Here is a 25,445-nt window from a genome sequence, read left to right as displayed (position 1 = left end):
TGTTCTATACAGGTTCTTTCACATCCATGCCTTTTACTCTCCCAAGCTGCTCTTACCAGGCTTATTAACCGCCTGCTGAGCAAGTTAGATGAAACAAGAGGAAACACTTTGGTTATCAGTTGTCAAGTGCCCATGGCCCGTGGCTGCTCAATCCAGACGTGGGCTGAGTGATTTAGGGCTGGGCACTTTCTATAACAGCATAGTTCAACATGTCAGAAATGGCAACAATAAATCAAATGAAAAATAAAGTCGCACTGGCCAACTGAACTACTGCCAGGCTCCAAGATTTAGTCTGCTGGTGTGTCTATATTTAGAAGTTGTTCCAGCACTGGCAGACCCTAGGCAACATCAAAGATCAATGTTGGCTTGAGAAATAAAAGATCATGTAAGTGTTCAGTGTAATCATATATAAGAAGGGGTTCATAATGGGGAGGTGGGGGCACTCCACTTCTGGGTGGATTGAAGAGTTCCTCTTGCCAAACCATACTCTTTCTGCCTCCTCTTGCCCCCCAGTGATGCCTCTTTCATTTTACTGAAGCACGCTGAAACAGAGGAACTTTCAAAGTTAAGAAAAGAGGATGGGAAGGTTTGTGGCTACATGTTCTTAACTAAATACTGCATGTATTTTATCTCTGGCACATTAGTGCTTTCTACTAATGAGAGAGGCTCCCTAAAATAGACGATCATCAGGTCCTCTGATTAAAAACAATAAACGAAAATATCTTTCCTATAAATCCCTCCAAATAGAGTTTCCCTTTAGGTTAGTAAGATCTCCTCTTAAGTTGTATACAACTCCAAGAAGAATAAGCCTTATCTTCATTCAGAATCTCATGCCAACTGTTCTGCTAAGATCAATGTGTTGAGATTGTCCCAGGGAAAGGGGAGGAAATGAGTAAGAGGGAGTAATTTTAGAACAGGCTGCCTGTACTATTTACAAATGAACCAAGGGATGGGCTTGGTCCAGCCACCTAGCCAAGGCCCAAAATGGCTGACTTCCAGCTGGCAACCAGCAGGCGTGACAAACACAAGTTGATAAACCAGGTGCCAGGGACCTGTAATTTACTCCCAGCCAGAAGCTCCCCACAAAGTATGCTGCCCAAACACATCCTGCACACTGTGAACAAATGATAAAAAGCAGGGAGAGAAGAATCTGTTTCAGGTGTGCAGATATCTGGGGCTGAGGTCCCTAAAAGAGAGGGCTCTTTCTAACTTAGCCCTGTCTTTGATGCATGTGGGCTGCTCTGAGTTATTCAATATATAAGATATATTTACTTGAAAGATTTGGAGAAAGCTATTCCCCTAGCTCTCTGAAATCACGATTAGATATGGCAGCAAAGGTCTATGATTACAGCAAAGCACTCCCACTCTGCTGCGTCACTGATTCTGCCTAAGTAGGAAAAGACGGTCCCAAATAGCACAGACTGCCAAACAAACCTAGAAAACCCCTCTCCAATCTCAAAAGAACATATGGACGTGCACATGTGGCATTTTCCCACTATGTTTCAGCCAGGTACCAGGGTTGGGTTGGGAATGGGACAGTCTTCCCAGTTTTCTCCACTGAACCAACACACTATACAACACAATGGAGTGTGGCACCCTGGAGAGACAGAGCTTGTGGAATTCTGAGGGAGGGTTGTCTCATCTAGAGACCCAGCAAGTCACTCTGCTTTCTGATGCTGCAGGTCCCTCTATTCCCAGAAAGGTTGGTATTTAACCAGAAAACCAAAACCAAAACTCAAAACCATGTGCAAAATCATGCCTAAGAAGCATTCTGAAAGATTATAATATTAACTGTTTCACACTAGTCTTAATAGGAGGCAGATTCATAAAGCATTACTGAGCACCTCCTATGAGGCTAGCACAATCCCTAAATGAGCTAAATTGGCCTCTCCTGAACTAGATGCCCAAAAGGCTACAATCTGGTGCCAGTCCCTGCTCCTGGAAGTTTCTGCAGCGGGCACAGCCTGTTCTGCTAATGGGGCCCCAAGAGCTTGTGGTCTCTGCCTGCTGCTGGCCTTTTTTCTACTCTTTCAATTCTAAATTATGCTTCCCTTAATTTCAGGGGTATTTATTTTACTCTTGGCCCACTATGTTTTATAGCTAGGTTGGTTCATCAATCATTAGAAAAAATAGATGTAAAGTTCCTTTCTGGGTGAGCTGAATCATGTACACGATTCTCAGGAACTCCACTAATCACATTCCCAAAAAGCTATTTCTCTGGTTCTTCTGACTATTTCTTAGATGCCATGTCCAGAAGCTAAGTTAATGACAAAATAACCTCTAGATATAGCACAGATACAAGTTTTTGTTTAATTCAAACCAGCAACACTAACTTAAGGTCCTGGTAAAGTTCCTGACAGAAGAATGTCATATTCCTTTCACAGAATTCTTTTCATTTTTTCACTTTTCCTACCTCAGATATCAACATTAGCTGGACTTGAAAACCTACAGTATGAAATAATCATTAGACAGAATTGATTACTGCCCAAGTTATCTCATTCAATATTAACCAAACCTGTGAGATAACTGACACTATACTTCAAGTGGAGACACTTCTTCTCAGGTGTAAAATTACTTGCTTGGGGTACTATGACTAGTTAAGAGACAAAGCAGAGACTCCTAATCTGGTCTTTAGGTCAACACCATGCCATTGACATAACGATATGAATCTACTCCACGTGGCTTACCACCCGGCAAGATCTTAGGAGACTTGCAACTGCTCTGAGTAACTAGCTATAATAGCACCAATTAAAGTTTCTGTATAGTACAAAACAGTCTCAAAAACTAGAATTCCTAAGTTTTCATAAATACTTCCTACTTTATAAAACTTGTTTTGTTTTTGTTTTTTCTAAAATGGAGAAGAAAGTTCCTATTTGACCATGAAGATCACTCCTTTACTCAAGCTTTCAAGGAAAAGGCCAGACCAGCATACAATTAGGAGCATTGAAACAAATAGGGCAGGCATTTATGAGTGGTTAAATCCAAAGGTTCTTAACGCTTTTTCTTTCGAAAAGCCCCTCCTTACCTCAGAGGCCACCAGGGATCCTCAATCCTTTCCCCATTGCCTCTTCCAGAGAAAAACTTCTGCCTCTACCCCGCACTGAGGTTTACCCTGCACCTCACACCCTGGTAGAGAAGCACACAGAAGGGGGTCTGAGGGATCCGCAGGGCATGGTTCACGGGGAAGTACACCTCTGACACTATTCCCTCTTTTGGACCCAACTCTCCATTGTGGGAAAGAGCCTCTACCTGGAGAAATCCATCATCCAAGCAATGATCTGCTGTTGACACAAGAAATAGGTTAAGAAGCTTTCCTCCTCTTCTTAATCATGGATTAAGCTAAAACTAAATTCATAAAAGAGTTTCTATACTTTCTGTATATCTAGTAGCCCAAAGAAAGAAATCTTTATGAGGCTTCAGCTCTGCTTTCTGTCAGCCCTCAGAATGACTATCGTTTGCAGATTAAAATGTAAACATGGGGGTGGAGGCACACTATGATGAGAAAGAAATTAAAATGTGATGATGACTCATCCAGCAGTCAAATAAGACTGTTTTGAAAAAGGCCTTCTGCTCTTCTGCTCATAATGGAGAGTCTCCAGAGGGAGTAAACAGTGGAGAAAGACCTACAAAAATGCAGGGCCAGCTCAGAAACCCCACTGCTCTGAACATAAAAACTCATCTGAGTCATTACAACTATGGGACCTGGAGAATAACAGGCCTGGCCAGGAAAGGTCACCCCTTTCCAAGTTATGAAAACAAATTAGTTTCAGGTAAAAACTGAAACTGATGGCCACAGCTGAAAAGCCCAGTGACACCTGTATGTTCCATTTTTAGTTGCTCATTACCATTTCTTAGTCCCAGGTACCTATTATGTTGATTTAAAAGTTAAGGGGTTGTCTAGTTACAATTGCTACTGGGGAATTTTTATAATTTATAACAATTGTTGTGAAGAAAAATAAGCAGCCAAATCTCTCCCAGAATTATTATGAGTAATTTCTATGTGAACTCTATGCAACAGTGATGACACATGCATGACAATGAATTCATGAAAGATCAGCTTCTGCCGGCACTGTTACGTGTTTCTATTTTCTGTTCCCTATTAGGGTGCGATCCGCCCTGGTGCTTCTGAGACAGGTATGTGTTAGCTATTGATTACAGTGGCTCTTAGTTACTTCATTCTCAATCCTAGCAGAAAACAAAGGTCAGGTACTGGCTCATCTCTCTGCTGTTGCTCTTTCATTTATGAAGGTCTTTTCCTAAGAGACCTGAAAGCCCTATCTCTTAATTTACCAAGACTTTCAAAATTTTATACTAATCATGATTACTGGAATGGTGATTAAAAGGTGAACAACAGGGAAGTGAATTTGGCTCAACTGATAGAGCGTCTGCCTATGACATGGGAGGTCCAGGGTTCAAACCCAGGGCCTCCTGACCCTTGTGGTGTGCTGGCCCACACGCAGTGCTGATGCATGCAAGGAGTGCCGTGCCACACAGGAGTGTCCCACTCATAGGGGAGCCCCACGTGCAAGGAGTGCGCCCCGTAAGGAGAGCCACTCCATGCAAAAAGAGTGCAGCTGCCCAGGTGTGGCACTGCACACACAGAGAGCCGACGCAGCAAGATGGCACAACAAAAAGAGACACAGATTCACGGTTCTGCTGACAAGAATCCAGGCAGACACTGAAGAACACACAAAGTGAGTGGATACAGAAAGCAGACAACAGGGTGGGGGAAGGGGAGATAAATAAATAAAAATAAATCTTAAAAGAAAAAAAAAAGTGAACAACAGAATAAAGTATCCCAGAAACTCTTATCAGTGCTGTCCGCCTTAATATGTGGGCACATAAGACAATAGATACGCAAGTATTAGTTGGTGGCATACAGGTATATGGGTGACATATGCCCCAGGCTTTGATCCTCAGGCCAGGGTGCTACTCCTTAAACACTACCATCTCTGGGACTCTGAGTGGTACCCATCTCAAGATGTGATTTTCTCCTCTGTGTACACTACAATTGTTCCGCACTCTAAATATTCTTCTGGAGGCCCCTGGGTAGCACAGAGGTGGGTGCATAACTGGGACAAATGTCCTTAGAGAAGAGAAGAGAGTTCAAGGAAGGTATGGGTGGCACTCCCTCCCACCTTCCTGTCCCACTGCACTCTACTAGCCCAGAGTTTGAAAAGAGTCTCTGGTTTACCAGGAGTACCTGGCTCCAGAAACTACCAGCAGGTTTCAGAGGGACAGCCAGCGTCATGTGTTCACACTTCCTGCATGTCCAGACACTGTGATCCTGTTTTTATGTTTGCTTTTCCTCTAGAAAAACATGGCCCTGGATGACATGGAAATGTGGGATGTAAAGATTGACTCAGGGGAGCTGCTCAAAAAAGGCTAGTGATTCCTTACTTAGCCCCGAATTTATAAACGTAGATTGCCAGACTGTTTTGTCAGAAGCTTCATTTCTGAAATGACATGCTGGGAAGGAAGGAACTAGTTACTATTGGTTATAGTCTCACTGCTAGGAAAACCAAAGGCATCAATTTAATCTTTTCAGGGACCGGAAAGAAAGGAGATAGACTATAAAGCACTGAAGCTACAGGATGGAAAAATCTGTGAGGCTAACTTTGTTTTATTTATGTCTGTGTAAAAGTACAACTAGAGGATAGTATTACATTAGTTCTTTAGCTTGTTCAGCTATCAGAGTAAGGGTATTGTCCTCCCCAAGTTACATATCCCTCACAGGACAGAGCAGTGTTGAGGCACTGAGAGGTATGCTCCATTAATGCTGAAGTAATCAATAATAAATGAAAACTGGCAATATATTAAGCTTCATTTTTGAAGAAGTTTTGGACCACAAAGAGGTTCAAATATGGCAGGGGAGGAACAATGGTATAGGATGTTATAGATAGGGGGCACATGGGTGGGAGGGAGTTCTCCATGGCATGTATACAGGGTACATAAAAATGTTTGGCTATTTTCATAGTGGTTACAGTTAAAAATGACAACTAAGGGAGTGCTGAGTTCCTAGCCAGGGGTGCTCTATCACATTCCCCAATGGAACAGCAACAAACCCCCCAAGTGCAATGGCAAAGACCAATAAAGAGGGAGGGTCCAACAATAAGCCCGTGCACCTAAAATATGAACTAGGCCTAGAGCTGCAGAGTGCTGAGGAGTTATCTCCTAAGAGCCTCCATGTTGCTTAAATGTGGCCACTCTCCAAGCCAAACTCAGCATGTAAATGCGTTACCTTCCCCCCAGAGTGGGACACGATTCCCGGGGATGAGCCTCCCTGGCGCCAAGGGTTTACTACCAAGCACCAGCTGATGATGTAACTAGAAAAAGACCTTGAATAAAAGTGACAACTCAGCCATCATGTAATATCAGGTGTTAAAAACTGCTTTTTGACCTTGAATAAAAGGGGGAAATGGAAAGGACAAATGAGTTTATATGGCTGTGAGTTGGGAGGTCATCAGAGGAGTCATGCTTACACACACCTCAGCAGGGTCCCAGAGACAGCCAAAGTAGATACAACACCAGGTACTGATTCTCCTGAGGGCTACAGAGACCCACAGTATCTATGGTCATGGCAGATGACTCTGGAATTCAGTGCCATGTCAGTTGGCCCTCTTTGGAGTTTGTGTTCCTGGATGTTCCTGGAGTTGGACTCAGATATGACCTGTCTACACATGCCTCTTCTGTCACTTTTACTGGACCTGTGGTTGGCACTGGGATTGGTGTTACTCAGGAGACCTGAATCTCTGGACCATATATGTGACAGCCAGGCCCTGAGGCTCAGCAGACTTGCAACTCCTACCATCTGGTTTATTGGAATTAGGCCGGCCAGTGAATAAGGAGGTGAAGAAGGTCAATCACCATTCCAGGGAGCCAAGAGTGCCTAGAACTGCAAGTAGGAGAATTGTACCCATCATCCATGTGGAATCTAAGCCCCCTCTTGATTCAGAGGTGGAGTGGACATAACCATCCCAGTGTCCACAGGATGGAGCAATAGAGTATGGATTAGAGTGGACTTACTGATATTCTACTATGGAACTACTGTGATTAGTAATGGAAGAAATTGTAGCATTGATGTGGAGAAAATGGCCACAGTGGCTGCTGAGGGTAGGGAGAGGGAAGAAGAGATATGATGTGGGGGCATTTTCAGGACTTGGAGTTGTCCTGGGTGGTACTGCAGGGACAGATGCTGGACATTGTATGTCTTGCCGTGGCCCACTGGGTGGACTGTGGGAGACTGTAAACTATAATGTGGACCCTTGACCAGGTGGTGCAGCAGTGCTCAGAGATGTATTCACCAAGTGCAATGAATGTCCCATGATGATGAAAGAGGTTGATAATGTGGGACGAGTGGGGAAAGGGAGCGGTATATGGGAACCTCTTGTATTTTTTGAATGTAACATTAAAAAAAAAATAGGAAAAAAAAATAAAAAATGAACAGGCAAAACAAGAGAAAAAGATCCAAAAACAACCTTGTCAGAAGAGACAATACTAAATAGTTTCTTTTGAGATAGCACAAAAAATATAAGTGCACACCAGCTGATGGGCAGACAGGCAAATGGAGGCCCAGAGATGTCACAGTCCTAGAGCTGGCCAGTGTATAACCTGGAACTAGAATCCACGTCCCTTAGTTATTGGTTTTCTTTTGATTATATCCTACTTTGATGCCAGAGAGCTCTTCACAGAGTTTAGATCTCAGTCATTTTCCTAGGAGGTGAATATTAAGGTCACAGAATATGAAAGGATACTTGGGTTGGCAAACAACCGGTGGTAGGTGAGTCAACCAACATGCAATCTCCAGCATAGCTCAAAGGAGCCATTATCAGCAGAAATGAGAAGGTGGGAAAGAAAATAAAGAGGAAATGGGAAACAGAATTGGCTCAACTGATAGGGCATCCGCCTACAACAGGGGAGGTCCAGGGTTCAAACCCAGAGCCTCCTGACTGGTGTGGTGAGCTGGCCCAAACGCAGTGCTGATGTATGCAAGGAGTGCTGTGCCGCACAGGGTTGTCACCCATGTAGGGAAGCCCCATGTGCAAGGAGTGCGCCCCGTAAGGAGAGCCACCCTACACGAAAAAAGTGAAGCCTGCCCAGGAGTGGCACTGCACACACACAGAGCTGATGCAGCAAGATGACGCAACAAAAAGAGACAGATTCCCAGTGCTGCTGACGAGAATACAAGCAGACACAGAAGAAGACACAGTGAATGGACAGAGAGAGCAGACAATTGAGGGGAAGGGGAGAAGGGACAGAAATAAACTTAAAAAAAAAAAAATCTTTAAAAATATATATATAGAGGAAAGACGAAGGCCGAAGAATTAAGATAGAAGAAAGAAAAAGATGGAAGGAGACAGAAAAAGGAAATGGCAGGAAGAAGCCCATAAAGAATCATTTAACACTTTATGATTACGAGTCTATACAGGGTTCTAATGACTGTACATGGTCATCAGCTGCCTTCTCATTTCATCTGAGGCTGTAACATTATAGCCCCTAGCATTTCCACAGGATACATTCATTTCAGATTCCAAGGTGAGGTGGCCAACACTGGAGGCACCTACAGCCACTGGGTTTTCCTTGGAGGTTTCCCATTCGAGTACTCAACTTCTCTCACCTTACTTAGGAGATCATGGTCCAAGGCAGAGAAAGAGCAAAACACACACAGAGTTCTCTGAAAGGATATATGAAATGAAACACAGCCCCCTCTTTACTGTAAACTCTATTCCCATATAAAACCACAAGATATGAGGAAAAACACCAGGTCAGTTTAACAGGTCAACACACCTAAAATTAGACTTTCATAAAAAATTTCACTCATCTTTAGGGGGAGAAGGGAGATGGAGATGGGAAGGTGAGCATACTAATATGCTCACAGGTCAGCCAAGTTCCTTTTCCCAACTTTCTTGACTGCCTATAGAAACCTCTTTTCCTAAGTGCCATGGGGGTGGTTCACTTTCCAATCAGACTGCCTTCAAATGAAATTCACCTGATCTGTTAACTGCACCAGACAAGTCTGATATTTCACCAATCTGTACACACATATGAGCTGTTTACAGGGTTCCTAAGGGGAAGAGATCATTGTCTTTGGTAACTTGGAACTTTAGCAGTTCAGAAGCAACCCAGAGGGAAAATATGATCCAGCAGAAAGTAATAAGGGGCCCCTTCTCTCACATAGAAATTGTATCATGAGAATTTATCCAGTTTTCATTTTACATTTGGTTAAAATATTTTTTCTACACTCAAAGTCATTTTTTGTCTAAGCTTATATTCTGAATCTTGCATTTCTCCCCAAATTACTCATTTCCTATTCTTAAAATCTTTAGCTTGTTTACTCTATCACAGTAGAGAAGCAAACAAATGAATGAAAAGAATTAAGATCTATAGAACATAACCTAGAGTTGTGCCTTAGAAATTAAATGTTTCCAAATCAAGTGTTTCCTGTCTGAGATTTTGTTAGTAGCATTAGCTACGCCAGAAATGTGTCAGGGCACCATTCAGGTAGAGAGTAGCCTTGGGAATAAGGAAAGGCCATTGGATACTGACCATCGGGAACAGCTAAGGTGACAACTGTTACAGGATGGTCAAGCCACAGGGCAACTGTACCATGTGCAGAGTGAGACCTGCATATACTGCTCCACTCTCTCACAGAGAAAACTCAATAGCAACATGCACATGTGACATTCCAAAAGGAATTATGCTTCCCAAGTCATGGTGAATTTTACCATATCAAAATAAACTACACAGTATGGCCTTGGGCAGTCAAAAGATGACAAAGCAGTCAACTTTTAATACCAATTAATGGCTGGGTAGACATTAGAGACCCCAAAACAGGTAAGAACCCTTCTTTCTTTAGGGTAGAATTACTTGCAAATAAACCAAATAAATACGTTTCGATGTACATTTAATCTACAATTATTGCACCACTTTAGTCAATGTTAATTTTCCACAGTCAATAACTACTGACTTTGCAGCTTTTGTTCATTCATTACTTTGTTCTGTGTATTCAGTTTATCATATAAAAGAAGAAGATATTTGTTCAGTATTTTATTACTTTGTTTTACACTTTACTTTTACTTAACTCTTTTTACTTTATTTCACTTTTCACTTTACTTCACTGTTTACTTTATTTTTTAGGAGGTACTAGGGATTGAACCCAGGACCTTATACATGTGAAACAGGTGCTCAGACACTGAGCTATACCCACTCCCCAGAAATTTTATTTTTGAAATGGTGTTTTGGATGGATATGAAAATATGCTTACCTCATCCCATTCTAAAAGGTAGTTGGTGATTTTTGAACCATTGTCAATTGGTGCCTAAAAAAAAATTGTTTTTAAAGATTAGAGAAAGTTGTTTAGACAATATTTATGAGTTACCCACTTAGTTCAAATACAACTGCATGATAGTTCAGTCCTCTCCCCTAAGTGGGGGTAAATCTGGAAAGCTCCTGCATTTACTTGGTCAAAATGATCACAAACCACCCTTAATACAACTCAACTGTAGAGAGACTTCCCACTATTAATAAATCATACCCCACAAATGGCCACCCCGCGCCCCCAACCTCTACCTTTATGCCCACATTATGCTGTACTTCCTTTAGGAATAAAACTTTGAAGAGGCACTTTAAATTCAAGAGGAGAGGTAGAAGATAAAAGCAGTTGAGAAACACTGGCCCTGCTGGGGGTGAGGGGATACAATTTGGGGGACAGGACAGAGATGAATGTAAAGTCCTAAATAACTGACAAAATCATAGTTTGGGATGAGAAGGCTTTTTTAAGGTAAGAACTACATTTATGACAGCTCATAAATTCCTCTAGAAAGTATTCTTTAGGATTCTCCTCTGATATCCTGCCCACTAGTTAGAGCTGTAATTCCCTGAGGGTGGGTACACTGGCTGTGGCTTTTTACACTGTTTATCTGCTGTAGTAACTGTTGTTGAATAACAAGTAAATGTTAGAAGAGCTTTAGTTTTCTCAGGTCTTTGTGGATCCCAGGAAAAGCTGGCAGCCAGAGAATTGTTCCCTGTCTTGTGCCACCACCTATGCATTATACTCAGAAAAGCTGTTCTAAGGGCATTTAAATGAAACCTGAAACAATCCAGGACTTTCAAGGTCTTACATAACTGAATAAAACAAAAGTATGTTTCTGACACATGAAAGGGAACAAGAAAATGTAACGTTTTCCTACGAAGAAACTTCTGAGACCTGAATTTCAGCCAGGTTTTAAGCACAGTATGTATCAGTGATTCCCAACTTCAGGTTTATAAGAGCCTGGGGTCCCTCCAATAACCTTTAAAATATTTCTCTTTTATTTTCCAAACGAAACAGATTTTTAGAAGTTTCCTTAAAAAGGATATGTTTACATATATATGGTGTATATATAGAACACTTTTAAAAATGGATTTAGTATGTCTCAATGATGATAAACAATGATGCCCATTCGAGTGCTAAAACTCTGAAAAGGTGGGGAATCACTGACCTGGATTATCCCTGGAAGCCAGGAAGGAAAATAAAATAGTTCAGTTTCTAAGTTTCAACTTTGCCTTTGTCCAAATAACACACTCAGTTTGACCACTGACTGTTAAGAACATAGCAGCTCCCTGGAGAAGGAGCTAGGGCAGCCTGTGCTTTGGTGCTAACCACTACTCTCAACTGCTTTTATCAACTCCCTAGATAAATTTGACCCTCTGCCCTAAAAATAAAAAGATAAAATATTTCTTCATCAGAAATGGACTTCCCTAGGATCTTGTTTATTTCATACCTTAATATTTTCCCTAATATCATATATCCTTATTAGCCGAACCTCCATATAAATACCATTTGTATATATAAGACAGAAAAGGAACATATTTTGCATTTAAACTACATTTTAAAAATATCAGTACTTAGGAATAATTACTGTAGAGATTGACAACATAATTCATTTTCTTGCAAAAGCACAACCATGACCAATAGCTAACAATATATCTGAAGGATCAAAAGTACTTCTGTTTTGCAAGATTTGAAGCCATTTATATGTAGTTACTTAATGGTCTATTTCATGAAAATAATTATGCAATTTAGAATTTTTTATAATTAGTAATCCTGACTGATCTCAGGCTTAATTAGTAAAAGTTAATAAAATCTTAATGCAGTTTAGAACCCTAAATATTCTAGGCAGAGTCTTAAATATTAAAACATTCCAGAGTCACCCCTGAAAGAAGGCAACCTTATCTCTAAATCTTTCTTCAGAAAGTGTTTTATGAAATCCTTAAATATTTGTTGAAATGAACTAAACCAAAAGAAAGTAATGAGATTTGGGTATTTTAAGTATTTAATATCACTTGTAAGTATTACTTATGATGCTAGGAAATTTGCTAAATTCTCCTGCAAGGTGAACTAAAGCTGGATTTTGCAATTCCTTCTTCCCAACCCCATGTCCAATATTCATAAAAAGGGCAACTTTTGAAAGCACAATAATCTATTTCACATAGTTACTACATGGAAAATCAAACACCATCACAAGACTGGAAAAGTGCTACATACTATTTCAAACGGCTACTACCTTCAGACTATTCCTGGCACTTTGAGCTACCCACCTTCCATTGTAAGGTTAGTGAACTTTTGCTCCTGTGTGCCAGCTTAGGTGGGAAAGGACACTCAGGTGCACAGCTGTGGGTGGTGAAGCTAACTGGCTCAGAGCAGGATCCCTTTACAGAATTGTACATGGCATACACCCTGAAAACAAAAGAGACAAATACAGTCAGTGGGGCGGCCAATCACAGAAGGCGAGGATTGTTTAACATCACAGCTCTTCCCCAGGCTTCCGTAAATGAAGGAAATTTCTTATACACAGTTAACACCACAGCTCTAGGTCTTATTTGCTGGTCTTGTCCTTACCTAATATTTTCTTCAGTGTCCTCTCTCTTTATGCTAATTGTGAAAACCACCTGGCCAAGTAAGAGAGGGAAGGGTCTACTAACTGGAAAAGAATATTTTAAATCTAGAAAACAAACCTTAGTCCACTGCATAGTTTACAAACATAAATTCTAAAAACCAACAAGCCATTCTCAGGTTGACTTTATCTGGAAAAATAGAAATAAGAGCTGAATAAAAAGGCACAAGAAGAGGAGACGAGAGTCCACAGACTGGAGAGAGAATACTATCAGGGTAGAGATCACCTTTTAACTACTGATAAGGCTGCACACAGTTAATAAAAACATAGACATCTCACACATAGGAACATGTTTGCTTGTACCAACTCCATTTCTCACTAATTCAACAAAAATAATGATCACGTACAGTTGATTCATACGATTATTTAACCCTCACACATGACGCCAAGATTAAAAACACTCATTCTGCACATTGAAATGCTTGGCTCAACGTTGAACGTATGTGCCTGATTTCTCCAGAGAAGCTATGAAGAAAAGTATGTAACATCCCATTATAATACCACACTCGGTAATAGCATAAAATAGGATTGTGTTGATTTTTAGCATCCTTCTTTCTACTCTTCCATTTATTGGGTATGAAAAAAAAAATTAGAAGACATATTCTTTTATAAAAAGACAACAAAGAACTCACTACTTTCTGCATGATTTTTCTATAAACCTAAAACTGCTCTAATACTACTAACAATAATAATAAAAATGTCAAAAAGATCTAAAGGTAAAGCTATTTACAGAGTTGGTAAAATAAATATCAAGCCCTTAATTTTATAATGACCCTCTCTATGTGGGATGGAAGTTTTACTACCCCATTTCAGACAGAAGGAAATTTGAGACTTGGAAAAATGAAGTGAATCTCTGAAAGCCACACAACTAGAAAGCCAGATCGACAGTATTCAGCTCCAGAGTACCAACCATTACATTACTATATTGCCTGCTCCCCCTGCTCATCCTGCATTTATGCTTCTCTACACATACACAATCCACTTTTCCTCACTACACTCAATGGAAAAAAACAACAGCTAAAGATAACATTATGAAAAATTCCTGCAAGGGAATAACTGGACAAAGCTGACAGCAGCTCTCCCTTTATATGGACAGGTGCTGTCCAGTTCACCAGAGTCCCCACCACTCCCTAATGTCTCTTCAGCATTGAGTTTGTTTATCAGCTGCTTTACATTCAGCCCACTTTACCCACTTTGGTTTCTTGCCTTTCTGATATATCTGATTTGCAGTCCTTTGTCCTCAAAAAAGATAACTGCCCATCACATAAAATTTAGAGGTCATGCAAATCAAAAGTACTAATATAAGTGTCTAGTTTCCATCCTGAAGGGTAAAGTATATATTTATGTTTTACATTTGATCAATTTGCCTTACTGGAAGACATATGATTCAAACAAACAATGCTTCCCATTAGGATGCTCACCAACCAGTCTCCAATTAATAAAGTCCTCTCTTTTGTACTCACTATAAGTAGACATCTGACAATATAAAACTGCAATGGTAGATGTGGCAAGATCATTTCTAGGGTCAGGATGGGCTCACTGGGAGTAAGCTGCTTAAAATGAATCAGCATGTTCCAGACATAGGCAAGGCTCCAGCCTGAACTTTTTTTGATATGTAAGAATTTTGCTAACTGATGTCTCATGGGGTTGTAATGGACCAAAGATATTTTGGGGGGAAGAATGTAGTGTTTTTAAATATTAGAGCCTATTGCAAACTAACGAATATACCCAAGGATCATCACAAAAAGAGACAACCAGACATTATGGACTCCTAATGAAAGACCATGCCACTACCTATAAAGTAATCATGCTAGAAAAATTCAAGCTGTATCTAATTAAGCTACTTCACCACTTTACAGGAAACACAGAGGACAGGGGAACATATTAGCAATGCAATAGGGATGCAGTGAGCCAAATTCAGACTGTGGCAAACTCTACAGGAAAAATAGAAACAATTTCAGTCTAAAGTTGTAAAAGGAAATCAAAGGAGAGGGAAATCCTATAGATTAAAAGAAATTTAAGAGATGTTAACCAGTCAGATTATTCAGATCATGTTCGAACTCCAATGATAAGGAAGTAACTGAAAAAGAAATAAAACATTCATTTTTAGACCAATTGAAGAAATGGATACATTTATTATATTAACATTATATGAACATCCATATCATTATATTAAGACATTAAGGAGTGATTCATTAAGTTTCTGATGGGCATGTGATAATGGTATTTTAGGTTACAGGTGAAATAATAAACAGTTTCGACTTTAATTCCAAACGGTCAGGGGCAGAGGAGGCAGAGTATTAAGGAAATATTAGTAAGTTGGGTGATGGGTACATGTGAGTTCATTAAACTACTGTCTACTTTTGACTATATATATCTGAAATTTTCTGAAATAAAAACTAAGCCAACACTGAAAAAAATCTGGGAGTTTCATAGAAATGTGAACCTCTGGCTTCTATTTTAAAAAACTTCTAAAAACACTGAGCCAGCAATTCCTGCATGGATAGAAGTGAATAAAGCTGAAAGCAGCTCTCCCTCTAGATGGACAGGCACTGTCCAGTTCAGCAGAAGCCCCGCCACTCCCAATCATCTCCTTAGCAGTGGAATTTCTTATTAGCTGCCGTTCCTCCACCCCACTTTATCGATTTAGGTTTCATGCCTCAGTCTGGTAGATCTCTCAGTTTGCAATCACTGGACATTCGCCTACAAATATTCAGGCACACTAGGGCCTGGATGTTCACAAAAACAGTTGGCATCAAAAACCCATTTGAACAAAAGATCAGAGGAAAGGAAGCAAGGAACATGCAGCAAAATACTAGCAGACTACAGTAAGTTATCCGGGAAGAGGTAAATTTGGACTCAGTCAAGGTCTCTTTTTTTTTTTTTTTTTTAAGGTTTATTTATTTCCCTCCCCTTCCCCCTCTTCCCCCCGTTGGCTGCTCTCTGTGTCCATTTGCTGTGGACTGGGGATCTCATCAGGCAGTACTGGGGATCTGTGTCTCTTTTTCTTGTGTCATCTTGCTGTGTCAGCTCTCTGTGTGTGGCACCACTCCTGGGCAGGTTGTGGTTTTGTGCAGGTGCCACTCCTTGCATGGGGGCACCCTTACACAGCGGCATCCCTGCGTGGGCAGGTACTCCTTGCATGCAGCAGCACTGCACGTGGACCAACTCACCGACATGAGCCAGGAGGCCCCGGGTATTGAACCCTTGGACCTCCTACATGGTAGGTGGATGCTCTATCTGTTGAGCTACATCCGCTTCCCCTCTTTTTAAAGGGATTCTTTCAACAGAAATCCATATCTCCTAGGCTAGAGAAATATGAGTGATGGAGGCTCTTGGCAGCCAGGTTGGGAGGATGACCATGGGGATAAACATGAAAGAACCTCACAGCAGAAGTCAGAATTTGAGGCATTTGGGGATGGAAAGCTATATGGGACACATGGAGTTGTTGTCCTTACGAACATTTTCTTCTTAATTTTGGAGAATGTTATGGTTTGTTTAAATGAGGGATGAATAGTATGCACAGTAAAACTATGTGTGCCAGGGAAATAAGAGTCATTTTATACAGAATCATGAGTTGCATACAATACAAAAGAAAAAAAATTGACACCATATCTAGGTATCTCATCATTACATCTGTCTAACAACATTTTTCAGTAATAGATAGCAACTAATTGCAAGAATAGTAACCAGATACCAATAACCTTTCCAGATTAAAAAAAAAAAAGGCCTCTAGAAATGATGCTATAATTTAAATAATGTTGTAATATTTTATTTCATGCAATGGTGACAGGTTTTTCCCTAAATAGCATGGTATGATGGGAGGATGGGTAGAGAAGGGGCCTTTTCTTGGGTTAAATTAATCAGCAAACAGTTCCAATTCTTTTGCATTTATCCCAGGAAAAAAGGATGTATTTCTCTAACAATATCTTGTGTTGGGCTTTCACATTTGTTTCAGCTTAACTAATGGGTAAATGCTTACAAAACAAGTGCTCCAAGAATTTCAGGAATATGCCTTCAATTTCCTCCAGCACATCTTAAATCCTGGGACCCACAATTTCTGGTCAATAATACCTATTGCATAATCCTGGACTAGTGCTAGTCAACTTTTATTTTTGGATGTTTCATCACATAATTTTTCTGGGAAATGTTATTACACGGTATCATCTCTGGGCAACTTCTTTTCCAAATTGTTTTTGCCAATGACTGGACAACTGCTTGCCACAAATTTGTCTTAAAATTGCTATCCATTCCATCACTCATATTCCTGATTTCTATCATTGATAAAAACATAAATTATCAACTCCCATAGTAAAAATGGGTATTTCAAAGGCATTATTAATTATAAAACTACCAATTACAAGAGGTGCATACTTCTTTGCAAACTTAAGGACAAAATGCAGAGAAAAACCACTAATGTTTATGTATAAATATTTTTAAAATAATTCATTTAGATATTGACTTTTTCTCATTTCTCCTTATTCCCCAACACACACACACACACATCCTTTTAAGATAGAGATATTCTATTACTGCCTTTATATAAAATCCTATATGAAAGCACTGAATATACTTTGTTGATTATAAAATGACTGCTTTTAAATATTCTACCAACAGAATTTATATATCAAAAAAGAAGGAATTTGTATAAGAACTGGATAACAAATTTTAAAATGATGATTTAATAAAAATCTGATGACCCAAGACCAATGTAAACATTATAAAGGAATATTCTTTTCCTCAATCACCATTAGGGGAAAAAAAATGATGTGGCAGTAACACACAAAAATTTCTTAGCAAACAGTAAGAAAAAAAATTTTTAAACCTGATCTGTCTCAGGTTACAATTTTCTATGAGGAATTTGGCCTAAATGGTACAGTAGGTGCCAATATAAATAGCCATGGGCACAAGACCTGTGGCACCATCTAAAGCATGCTAATGGTCTCTTAATAAATTATTCCCAATTACTGTATGGTAACTGTGAGACCTGAGAGTCATTCTTGCCTAATAACTGAGGCCAAGTACCATGCAGTTACAATGACAGGATTCCATGACCAAGAGACTGTAAAACAAGGTTTATATATCTGATTGCCAAAATAAAAATATTAAAATGGGGGAGGGGGGCATGATTGAAGAAAAGCACTAAAGATATCAAACAATCTATGTGAATGGAATGGAATCAGAACAGCAAAATCAGAAGCAACAAGAAACAGAAGAGGAAAAGCCTTTGATGAGACTTCAGGATAGTCTATTTAAAGTAATTTGAATACAGACTAATGCACAACATTAAATTCTAGAATGAAAACGTATCTTGTATGCTGAGAAAAAAACCCTCAGGTTTCACCACTGGCTCTGCAGACTTCTGACAGGGCAACACTTTCTAAATTAGTATAATAATGACAATAAATAGAAATGCTCATTTTGCTCCTGTGTAATAACGGAGTCCTTTTATAGCTACTATTATGGAAATTTAGTGAGGAAATAATTTCCACATAGCCTTTTGATCCTCTATACATGACAGTTTAAAACTATACTTGAAGAAACTATATGTGATATCTTATTGTTCCTTGAACTAAGACTTTGAGAATATTAACTGAATCACATCATAAAAAGAGATTTTGCTCCTTCTTTTTCAGTGCCTAGCATAATATATCCCTATCCCAATAAAAGAGTGAGTGGTATGGTTAAACAACAGGTTCTTCAAGAAGGCCTTACTTTCATTTTCAGCATGTGGAAAAACAGATAAAAGCAAACAATAATAACACATACAATGCTGTGCAAGTTTATAATAGATCTGCACACCTATCTTCTGTTTTGGTCTCATACCATCTTTTTGAGGCTGGTATCATTATCCTCATTTTCAAATGAGAAATCAAGGTCAAAGAGGTTCAAATGACTTGTCTAAGCAGAGAGAGCCTTAACTCCAAATTCCAAATTCCAAGCTACATACCAAGCAGCCTTTCCAAAGCAATTCAAGGCAGAAGGAAAATGTAATTAAAGAGAGCATGAAGTGTTAAAATTCTTTTCTAGTTTGAAAAATCGAAGACTCTATAAGGAAAGAAAATGTAAGATCTATATTGACTGTGGACAAGGCAGGGCAAAAGAATAAAATTTGAACCATACACATTTTTTATTAGGAGAAAGAGAATTTCTTAAAAAACTAAAACAGGCTATGGTCAAGGAGACAAATTTTGAATCTCTCTGGTGGTTCCACAGGCTATATGAGTGGTGTCACATGTGCACCATCTATATCTTATGTGTGGGATCCCAAACTTGTCAGTGGAAAAGTTGGGTCCAAGGCCTCTAGGTGGCCACCATCTATCTCCCCCTTCTATTCTTTTTTGTGGAATCCATTAACTATTCCTTTTACCTGACTGGAAGTTCGAGATGTTCATAAGACATGTCAGCAAAAAGAGTCGATGAGCAAGGTGTTTTAAAACAATCCCTGGAGCTGTTTGATATTATTGATGAGTTTCAAAAAGAAATATTCGATTATGTTTGTAAACTGATGTTTTCCTCTGGGCATATTAGATTATACTGGAGTCACAGGTTTACTTGACTAATTATGTAAACCTCTTGTGCCAGTAGGGTGTTGAGTCCCCACCCCTTTGGTGGGTAGGGACTCACAGATAAAAGGCATGACAAAGGACAGAGTTAAGGGTTCTTAATATTGGAGTTCTGATGTTAGAGTTTGATGCTGGTCTCAACCTGGATTCCCCGGGAGAGAGACAGAGCTGTTTGCCTGATAGTCTATAGCTGACCTTGCGGAAAAAACAGAGGAGCTGAGCAAGGAGGAACCCAGAAAGCCTAAACCCTCGCAAGCGTTGGCAGTCATCTTGCTTCAACACGTGAATATAGACTTTGGTGAGGGAAATAACTTGTGCTTTAAGGCCTGGTATCTGCAAGCTCCTACCTCAAATAAATACCCTTTAAAGAACCAACCAATTTCTGGTACTGTGCATCAGCACCCCTTTGGCTGACTAATACAATCCCCTCTAATAATTTTCCCCTTTTGTAAGAGGAGTTAAAAAAGAGGGGGGAGGAACAGTCAGAATGGTAAATCAAGGGCAGACTCTTTATGGAGTTCAAATTTCTTAAGGACAGCATAAGCACATACATGAGCAGGAAATTAACAAAAAAAACCTTTAATAAAACAATAACAATAAACTGTTACAATGGATAAACACATGGCTCCCTATTTATTTGTTAAATCAACCATTTTGAAGAATGGTTTTAATGCTTATTTTATCATCTCAACTTTACAAATTACACAATTTTTTTTGTTTGTATAGGTTATGTGAAAAGTTCAGCCAACTGACTCAAAATCTCAGTTTTGATTTAAACAGAAAGAGACGGTTACAAAAGAATTTTAAAAAATATTTGGGCGGTGGGGTATTTTATGACTGAATACAAAATAGTATCTTGCTCTTATACACATTGCTTTAAACTTAACTTTAAACACTTGTGCATCTACTAAGATGAAATAACCTCAAGTAATCCTTGTTCTCCTATCTTTTTTTACTGAGAAAATTGTGGCACAGGGATTCTACATGACTTGACCAAAGTGAAATAAAGTAGCCAGTCCTTAATAGAACCAGGCCTAGAATCCAAGCTTTGTATTAGTTAATACATGTTCTTCTTAACAGACTACCCTGTCCCCAACCTATCACAAGAGAACATGTGATGTGAATTAACCTTTGGAAGGTAAAATAAAGAAGGTGCAACTGAAGCTTGCAATTTTACGACACAGTCTTTATGCATACATATATAACCGAAGAAAGCAGAGAGAACCTATTGTATATCCTATTAAATAAAATTACATTTTATGGTAGACTTAAAAATTAAAATAAAATTTAATAAATAAATGCAGTAAAATGTTATGAGACCCACCAATTTGAAATTAAAGCATGAATGTAAATAACTAACCAATGAATTAAATACTCAGATGTGCTCTGTAAAAGCTTAGGTAATACTTCTCCCCTTATAGGTCTTTGGTTGGCTAGGTCTCTTCCTAAGGTTAGTGTTGCCTTCCAGAGCAATTCTAGAAAATCACAGATTTCAGACTATATATCATACTACATGGGTCCACTGTTTTCCCAAATTGGGTTAACTTGTGTCAGAGATAATTTGATGATTGCAAAATGTGCCTTATTTCAAAACCTACTGATTTTAAAAGTTGAAATGTGTTCTTGCAACATCGGAAAGGCTTACTTAGTTATTTGGGCTGAACCAAGAGTTTATACATACAATTTATAAGAACAACTCACAAACCCTTGGTAGAAAATCATTTGTTTTATAGAAAGAAAATATTATATATTAAACTATTCAGTCAAATAGATGTTAGGAATCATATAAAACAAAAACTACATTTTAAAATTCTTTTCAGTGTAAGACTTATTCTCCTATTACGAGAAGGACTTCCAGGTACCCCCAATCACTATGCTCTAGAGTGCAGAACACTAACGAATGGCCAATGAGCTATGGTACTATAACTTTCAGGTAGGCAAGTGCCATTAACAAAAAACTTTTAAAAGCGGGTACATGACTTATTACGGTAGCAACTGGGATTCTCTTATAAAGTCCAGCTCTCATATGCCTAACTCACCTCACATGATAATCGGTTGCTGGTCTAAGATCTTTCAGGTTACATTCTAATTCTTCTCCACTGCAAAGAAAAATCATTCATTGGTTAATGATACCAGTTTCAAAAGTAATATAGGTTTTGGTTTTGGAACTCAAAGTCATGTATCATCAATGATTCAAGAACTATTATGTCTGACTCCACTGTAAACTAGAAATAAACTTTCTCATTAGGCATTATTGTTTTTAGGATGAGAAAACTAGATTCCTTTTAAGGATGATATCATAGATCTAGAAAATAGCAAGGTTAAAGTACTGATAATATTTCAAAAGGCAAGCAATTTAATGCTTTCTCGCTATAGGGGTGAAATCTTATCATTTCTTAAAACAGCAAGTAAATGCAAATAACTACAGCTATCAATCAAGGGTAGCTCTAAGACTTACCTTGGCAGGAAGCCCAATTACCTCAACTATCTCTTGATGTACTCTCAATCTACTTTCCTCACATACCAAAGCACTTGACAGCTATAAAATCAAGAGTTGTAACTGAACCTCAACCTAACGGTGAGGAAATAACAAACACAAAACAAGGAATGTTTCTTTAAAGCTGTTTAATAGGTGGGAGGATGTGTGTGTTTGACTATATTCATCAAAAATGTCAGTGTCATAGAAGACAAAGAAAGGCTGTAGAAATGTTCCCAATTAAAGAAAGACTAAAGAGATGTGATAGTTAAAAAGCAGTATCTGACCCTAGAATTAAGTTTTGCAAAATTTTATAAGCTTGAGATTATTTCCAAATAAAAAGTTAAAAAAGAAAAAGCGGTAAACTGGAGGCATACATCCACACTTTACCTGCAGTCCTGTTGTTTGACCTGCACGGTGTTTTCAAAAACTTCTGAGTTTTCTCAACTACCTAAATATCAGGAAGGTTTACTTAACTGTTTGAATTTTCACTACCTCTTGAAAATTCCAAAGAATCAGCTGTTCTGGGCCTACCTTCCCTCATGGCAACAACCTATTTACACAGAATGGTGGCTGCTCCCTTCAGATGGAGGCAGGAGCTCTCCTTTCACTCCCTCTCAACCTTCCCACTTTTCTCACTTATGTTACCCTTCTGACACCTGAGGCTCCAACCCATGATAGAGCCGGTGCCACCACTGTACATTCTGCATTCACAGAGTCTATTTGTTTCTTGGCAGCGGTGGGGGAAGTGGCTCTCTGTATTTCTTTAAGGTCTCTTTCAAGTCTCATATTTCGAAATAGAGCCCAATAGTTGGGAGCCAGAGAAACGAGCTGGGATCAAGCACATGGGGAATCCTGGAGCGCTCGCTGTAGGCGAGTGACATGGCCTGGCTTAGGTTTCCAAAGTATGGAGGTTAGACTGGAGGAGAGCAAGGGTGGGTGCTGGAGACCCTGAGGAGATTCCCTCTGGAATTAGGGAAGACCCAACAGCAACAGTACAGTAGCAAGAGGAACAGAGGGCAGCAAAAGGGCTGCCTTCCTCTGTCAGGGAGAAGGTACGACCCTGGAGCAAGGTACAGAATAGCAATGGGATGGGGAGATAGAAGGTCTGCAATGCCAATGCAGCAGGGAGGCAGGAGAGATGCTTAGGCAGGGTCGGGGAAGGGGGCTTGTGTAACCACATTACCCTGGGCTGGGGTAGTCATTTAGGGGGTTACTCACAGGGCGGTCTAACAAGTAATTAAAGCAAAAAAGGCTTTTTGACTCCCCGATTTGCAAATCTGAGCAGTGTCATTTACAAAGGAAAAACATTTGACTCTAAAATTTTTATCACAGTTTGAACATGGCTATAAATCATTTGGATAGTTAATATCCGGGAGTCCATAAAAGAGAAGGGGCTATTTGGAGGCTAATCCCTCATTCTGTGCGTTAAACTTTTTGATCATTTAAGAAAGCCCTGGGATGAAATGTTCTAATCTTTATTCAGGTTGGAAAACTATTGTGGAGGATAAAAGAAGTAGGGTAAAATGGAAAAACATCCTGTAGAATTTTTTTAAAAAGCAGTAAAAGGTCTAGATTTAAAAGTTAAGTAATATCTTACTATTGCCTCATATAGCTAAAAATTACAAGTCATAATCACTTTTTTGATAGACATTAATAAAAAAAAAATTAGCTGACAAGCTAACATAATCAAGTCATGTATTTCACCAATACCAAAGAGCTCTATAATGCTCATTTTTGCTTCATAGTTCCACTGGAAAAAATTAAGCTTTGATGTTAAGATTATTACTAATTCTTTAAATGAACTATTTAAATGAAAATTTGAAAGGGCTTTAAAATTTTGTCACTGTTTTCTATTTTCCTTAACAACTCCAACCTCACAGCTTAGCAGCAAAGAAAAGCACATGGAAACATCTGCTACCTGTAAATTATCTTGTATTTTCCATCTCGTCCTTTGTCTGATAAGGCAACCTCATAACTGTAGGGGAAGGAAAGACCACTGTGGGGTCCACATGAGAGTCCAACTGGGGGAGACCAGGACAGCACAACTGCTCTCGCCTGAATATTAGAAACCTGAGGAAGAAAAACATGGGACAAAAGTGTTCAAGTCCATTTCACGTGGTTCAGACACTATTTCCTCAAATTACATTTTTGTAATTATATATATATGTGGCATAAGACAGGCTTAGAGTTAATCCAAGGTAAATAATTTTAATAAAGGATGATATCCTGTATGGTGCTCTCTAGTCAAAGTCCTGATGTCCAAAATACAGGTCTTGCAACACTGCCTTCAGGATGAAATTTTCATCTAAGTCCAGTGCAATTCACATTCAGCCCTCCAGAAAATGAAATAAGTAGTCATGCTAGGATTTTTTTTCAGTGATAAAAAGTTGAACGTGAGAGTTCCGTGATCTACATGATGTCATCACATGTCAAAGGAGCCATAGCCTCAGGTACTTTCTGGTCACCTCCCAGCCTTGGTTGATATCAATCAAATCAACCTTTGAAGCAAATAGCTTTCTGGCAATGCTCCTTGGAGTCCCGCAGGTTCCTAGAAGAGCCTAACAGGCGGGGAATTAGAGCCAAAGACCAGCTGGTATGAGGCAGAAACGTGTGGGAGATGGAGATGTTTTGCCTCCCGTAAGTCCTGTTTTTGTGTGATCTTTTGCTGGTTTAAGATTCAGAATCTTTTGTTCAAATGAAGTTTTATGCAGAGGCTAAACCAAAAAGACAAAAGCAGAGCTTGGTTTAGCCTCTAAATCAAGGGGTTCTTAGGGTCCATGAACTTGAATTGAAAATTCAAAAATACACCATTCTTGTGAGGACGTGTTGGTGTGGGTGTGATAAATTTATTAAATAATACACAGTGTAGCGTGGACTTAGTAAGGGGTCCATGGTTTTCACCTGATTGGCAAAGGGGCCCGTGGAACAAAAAAAGGTCAAGAACCCCTGCTCTAAAGACTTCATTTGTCTACCTTCGCACTGGACTTGGGACTCCCTAAAGACCAGGGCCAAGTCATAGTCACCTGTGAAGAGCTGCTGTTTACTATTGTTGTTGAATATAATATAAAAACCAAAAGGAATAAGATAATCTGAATTTCTGAAACAGGCAACACAACAGACAACAGAATAGCATTACATTCATTTTCATAAAGTCTGAGGAGGCACAGAATCAAACTCTACCAGAGTAGCAGCTCCTCTTCCACTGTATCCCTCCACATGCCCAAGCCATGTCTCTGTGGCCACCCCTTTACCATGCCAACCTGTCATGCTTCTCTGATTTAGCTTCTGACTTTTCCTCTTTCTTGGCTTAACAAACTTCTTTTAGACCAGTTTATATGGTGCCTTTGTTCATTCATTTAATCATCAACCTCGCCCCGTGAAGGGCTATGGCCCCAAAGATGATTATGATGTCATGTCTGCCCTCAGTGAGTGCCTACCTGAGGAGAAGAGACAGAGGTACTGACA

General features: G+C 39.4%; 1 protein-coding gene across 24 annotated transcripts in view; it reads right to left on the bottom strand.

Annotated features, from left to right (window-relative positions):
- The window catches only part of FNDC3B (fibronectin type III domain containing 3B), a 366,392-nt gene that overhangs the window by 71,737 nt on the left and 269,210 nt on the right, over positions 1 to 25,445 (bottom strand). For all 24 annotated transcript variants that reach the window (XM_058295312.2, XM_058295320.2, XM_058295311.2 and 21 more), the window contains 4 exons: positions 23,899 to 24,050; positions 21,541 to 21,600; positions 12,580 to 12,718; positions 10,265 to 10,318 (listed from right to left, as the gene is read on the bottom strand). In XM_058295312.2, coding sequence (XP_058151295.1) covers positions 10,265 to 10,318; positions 12,580 to 12,718; positions 21,541 to 21,600; positions 23,899 to 24,050 — 405 coding nt within the window. The remainder of the gene's footprint in view (positions 1 to 10,264; positions 10,319 to 12,579; positions 12,719 to 21,540; positions 21,601 to 23,898; positions 24,051 to 25,445) is intronic.

Source organism: Dasypus novemcinctus, chromosome 4 (genome assembly GCF_030445035.2).
Source record: "Dasypus novemcinctus isolate mDasNov1 chromosome 4, mDasNov1.1.hap2, whole genome shotgun sequence".
NCBI lineage: Eukaryota > Metazoa > Chordata > Mammalia > Cingulata > Dasypodidae > Dasypus > Dasypus novemcinctus.
Note: the sequence above shows the minus strand (reverse complement) of the source record. Positions and strands in the feature narration are given on the sequence as shown.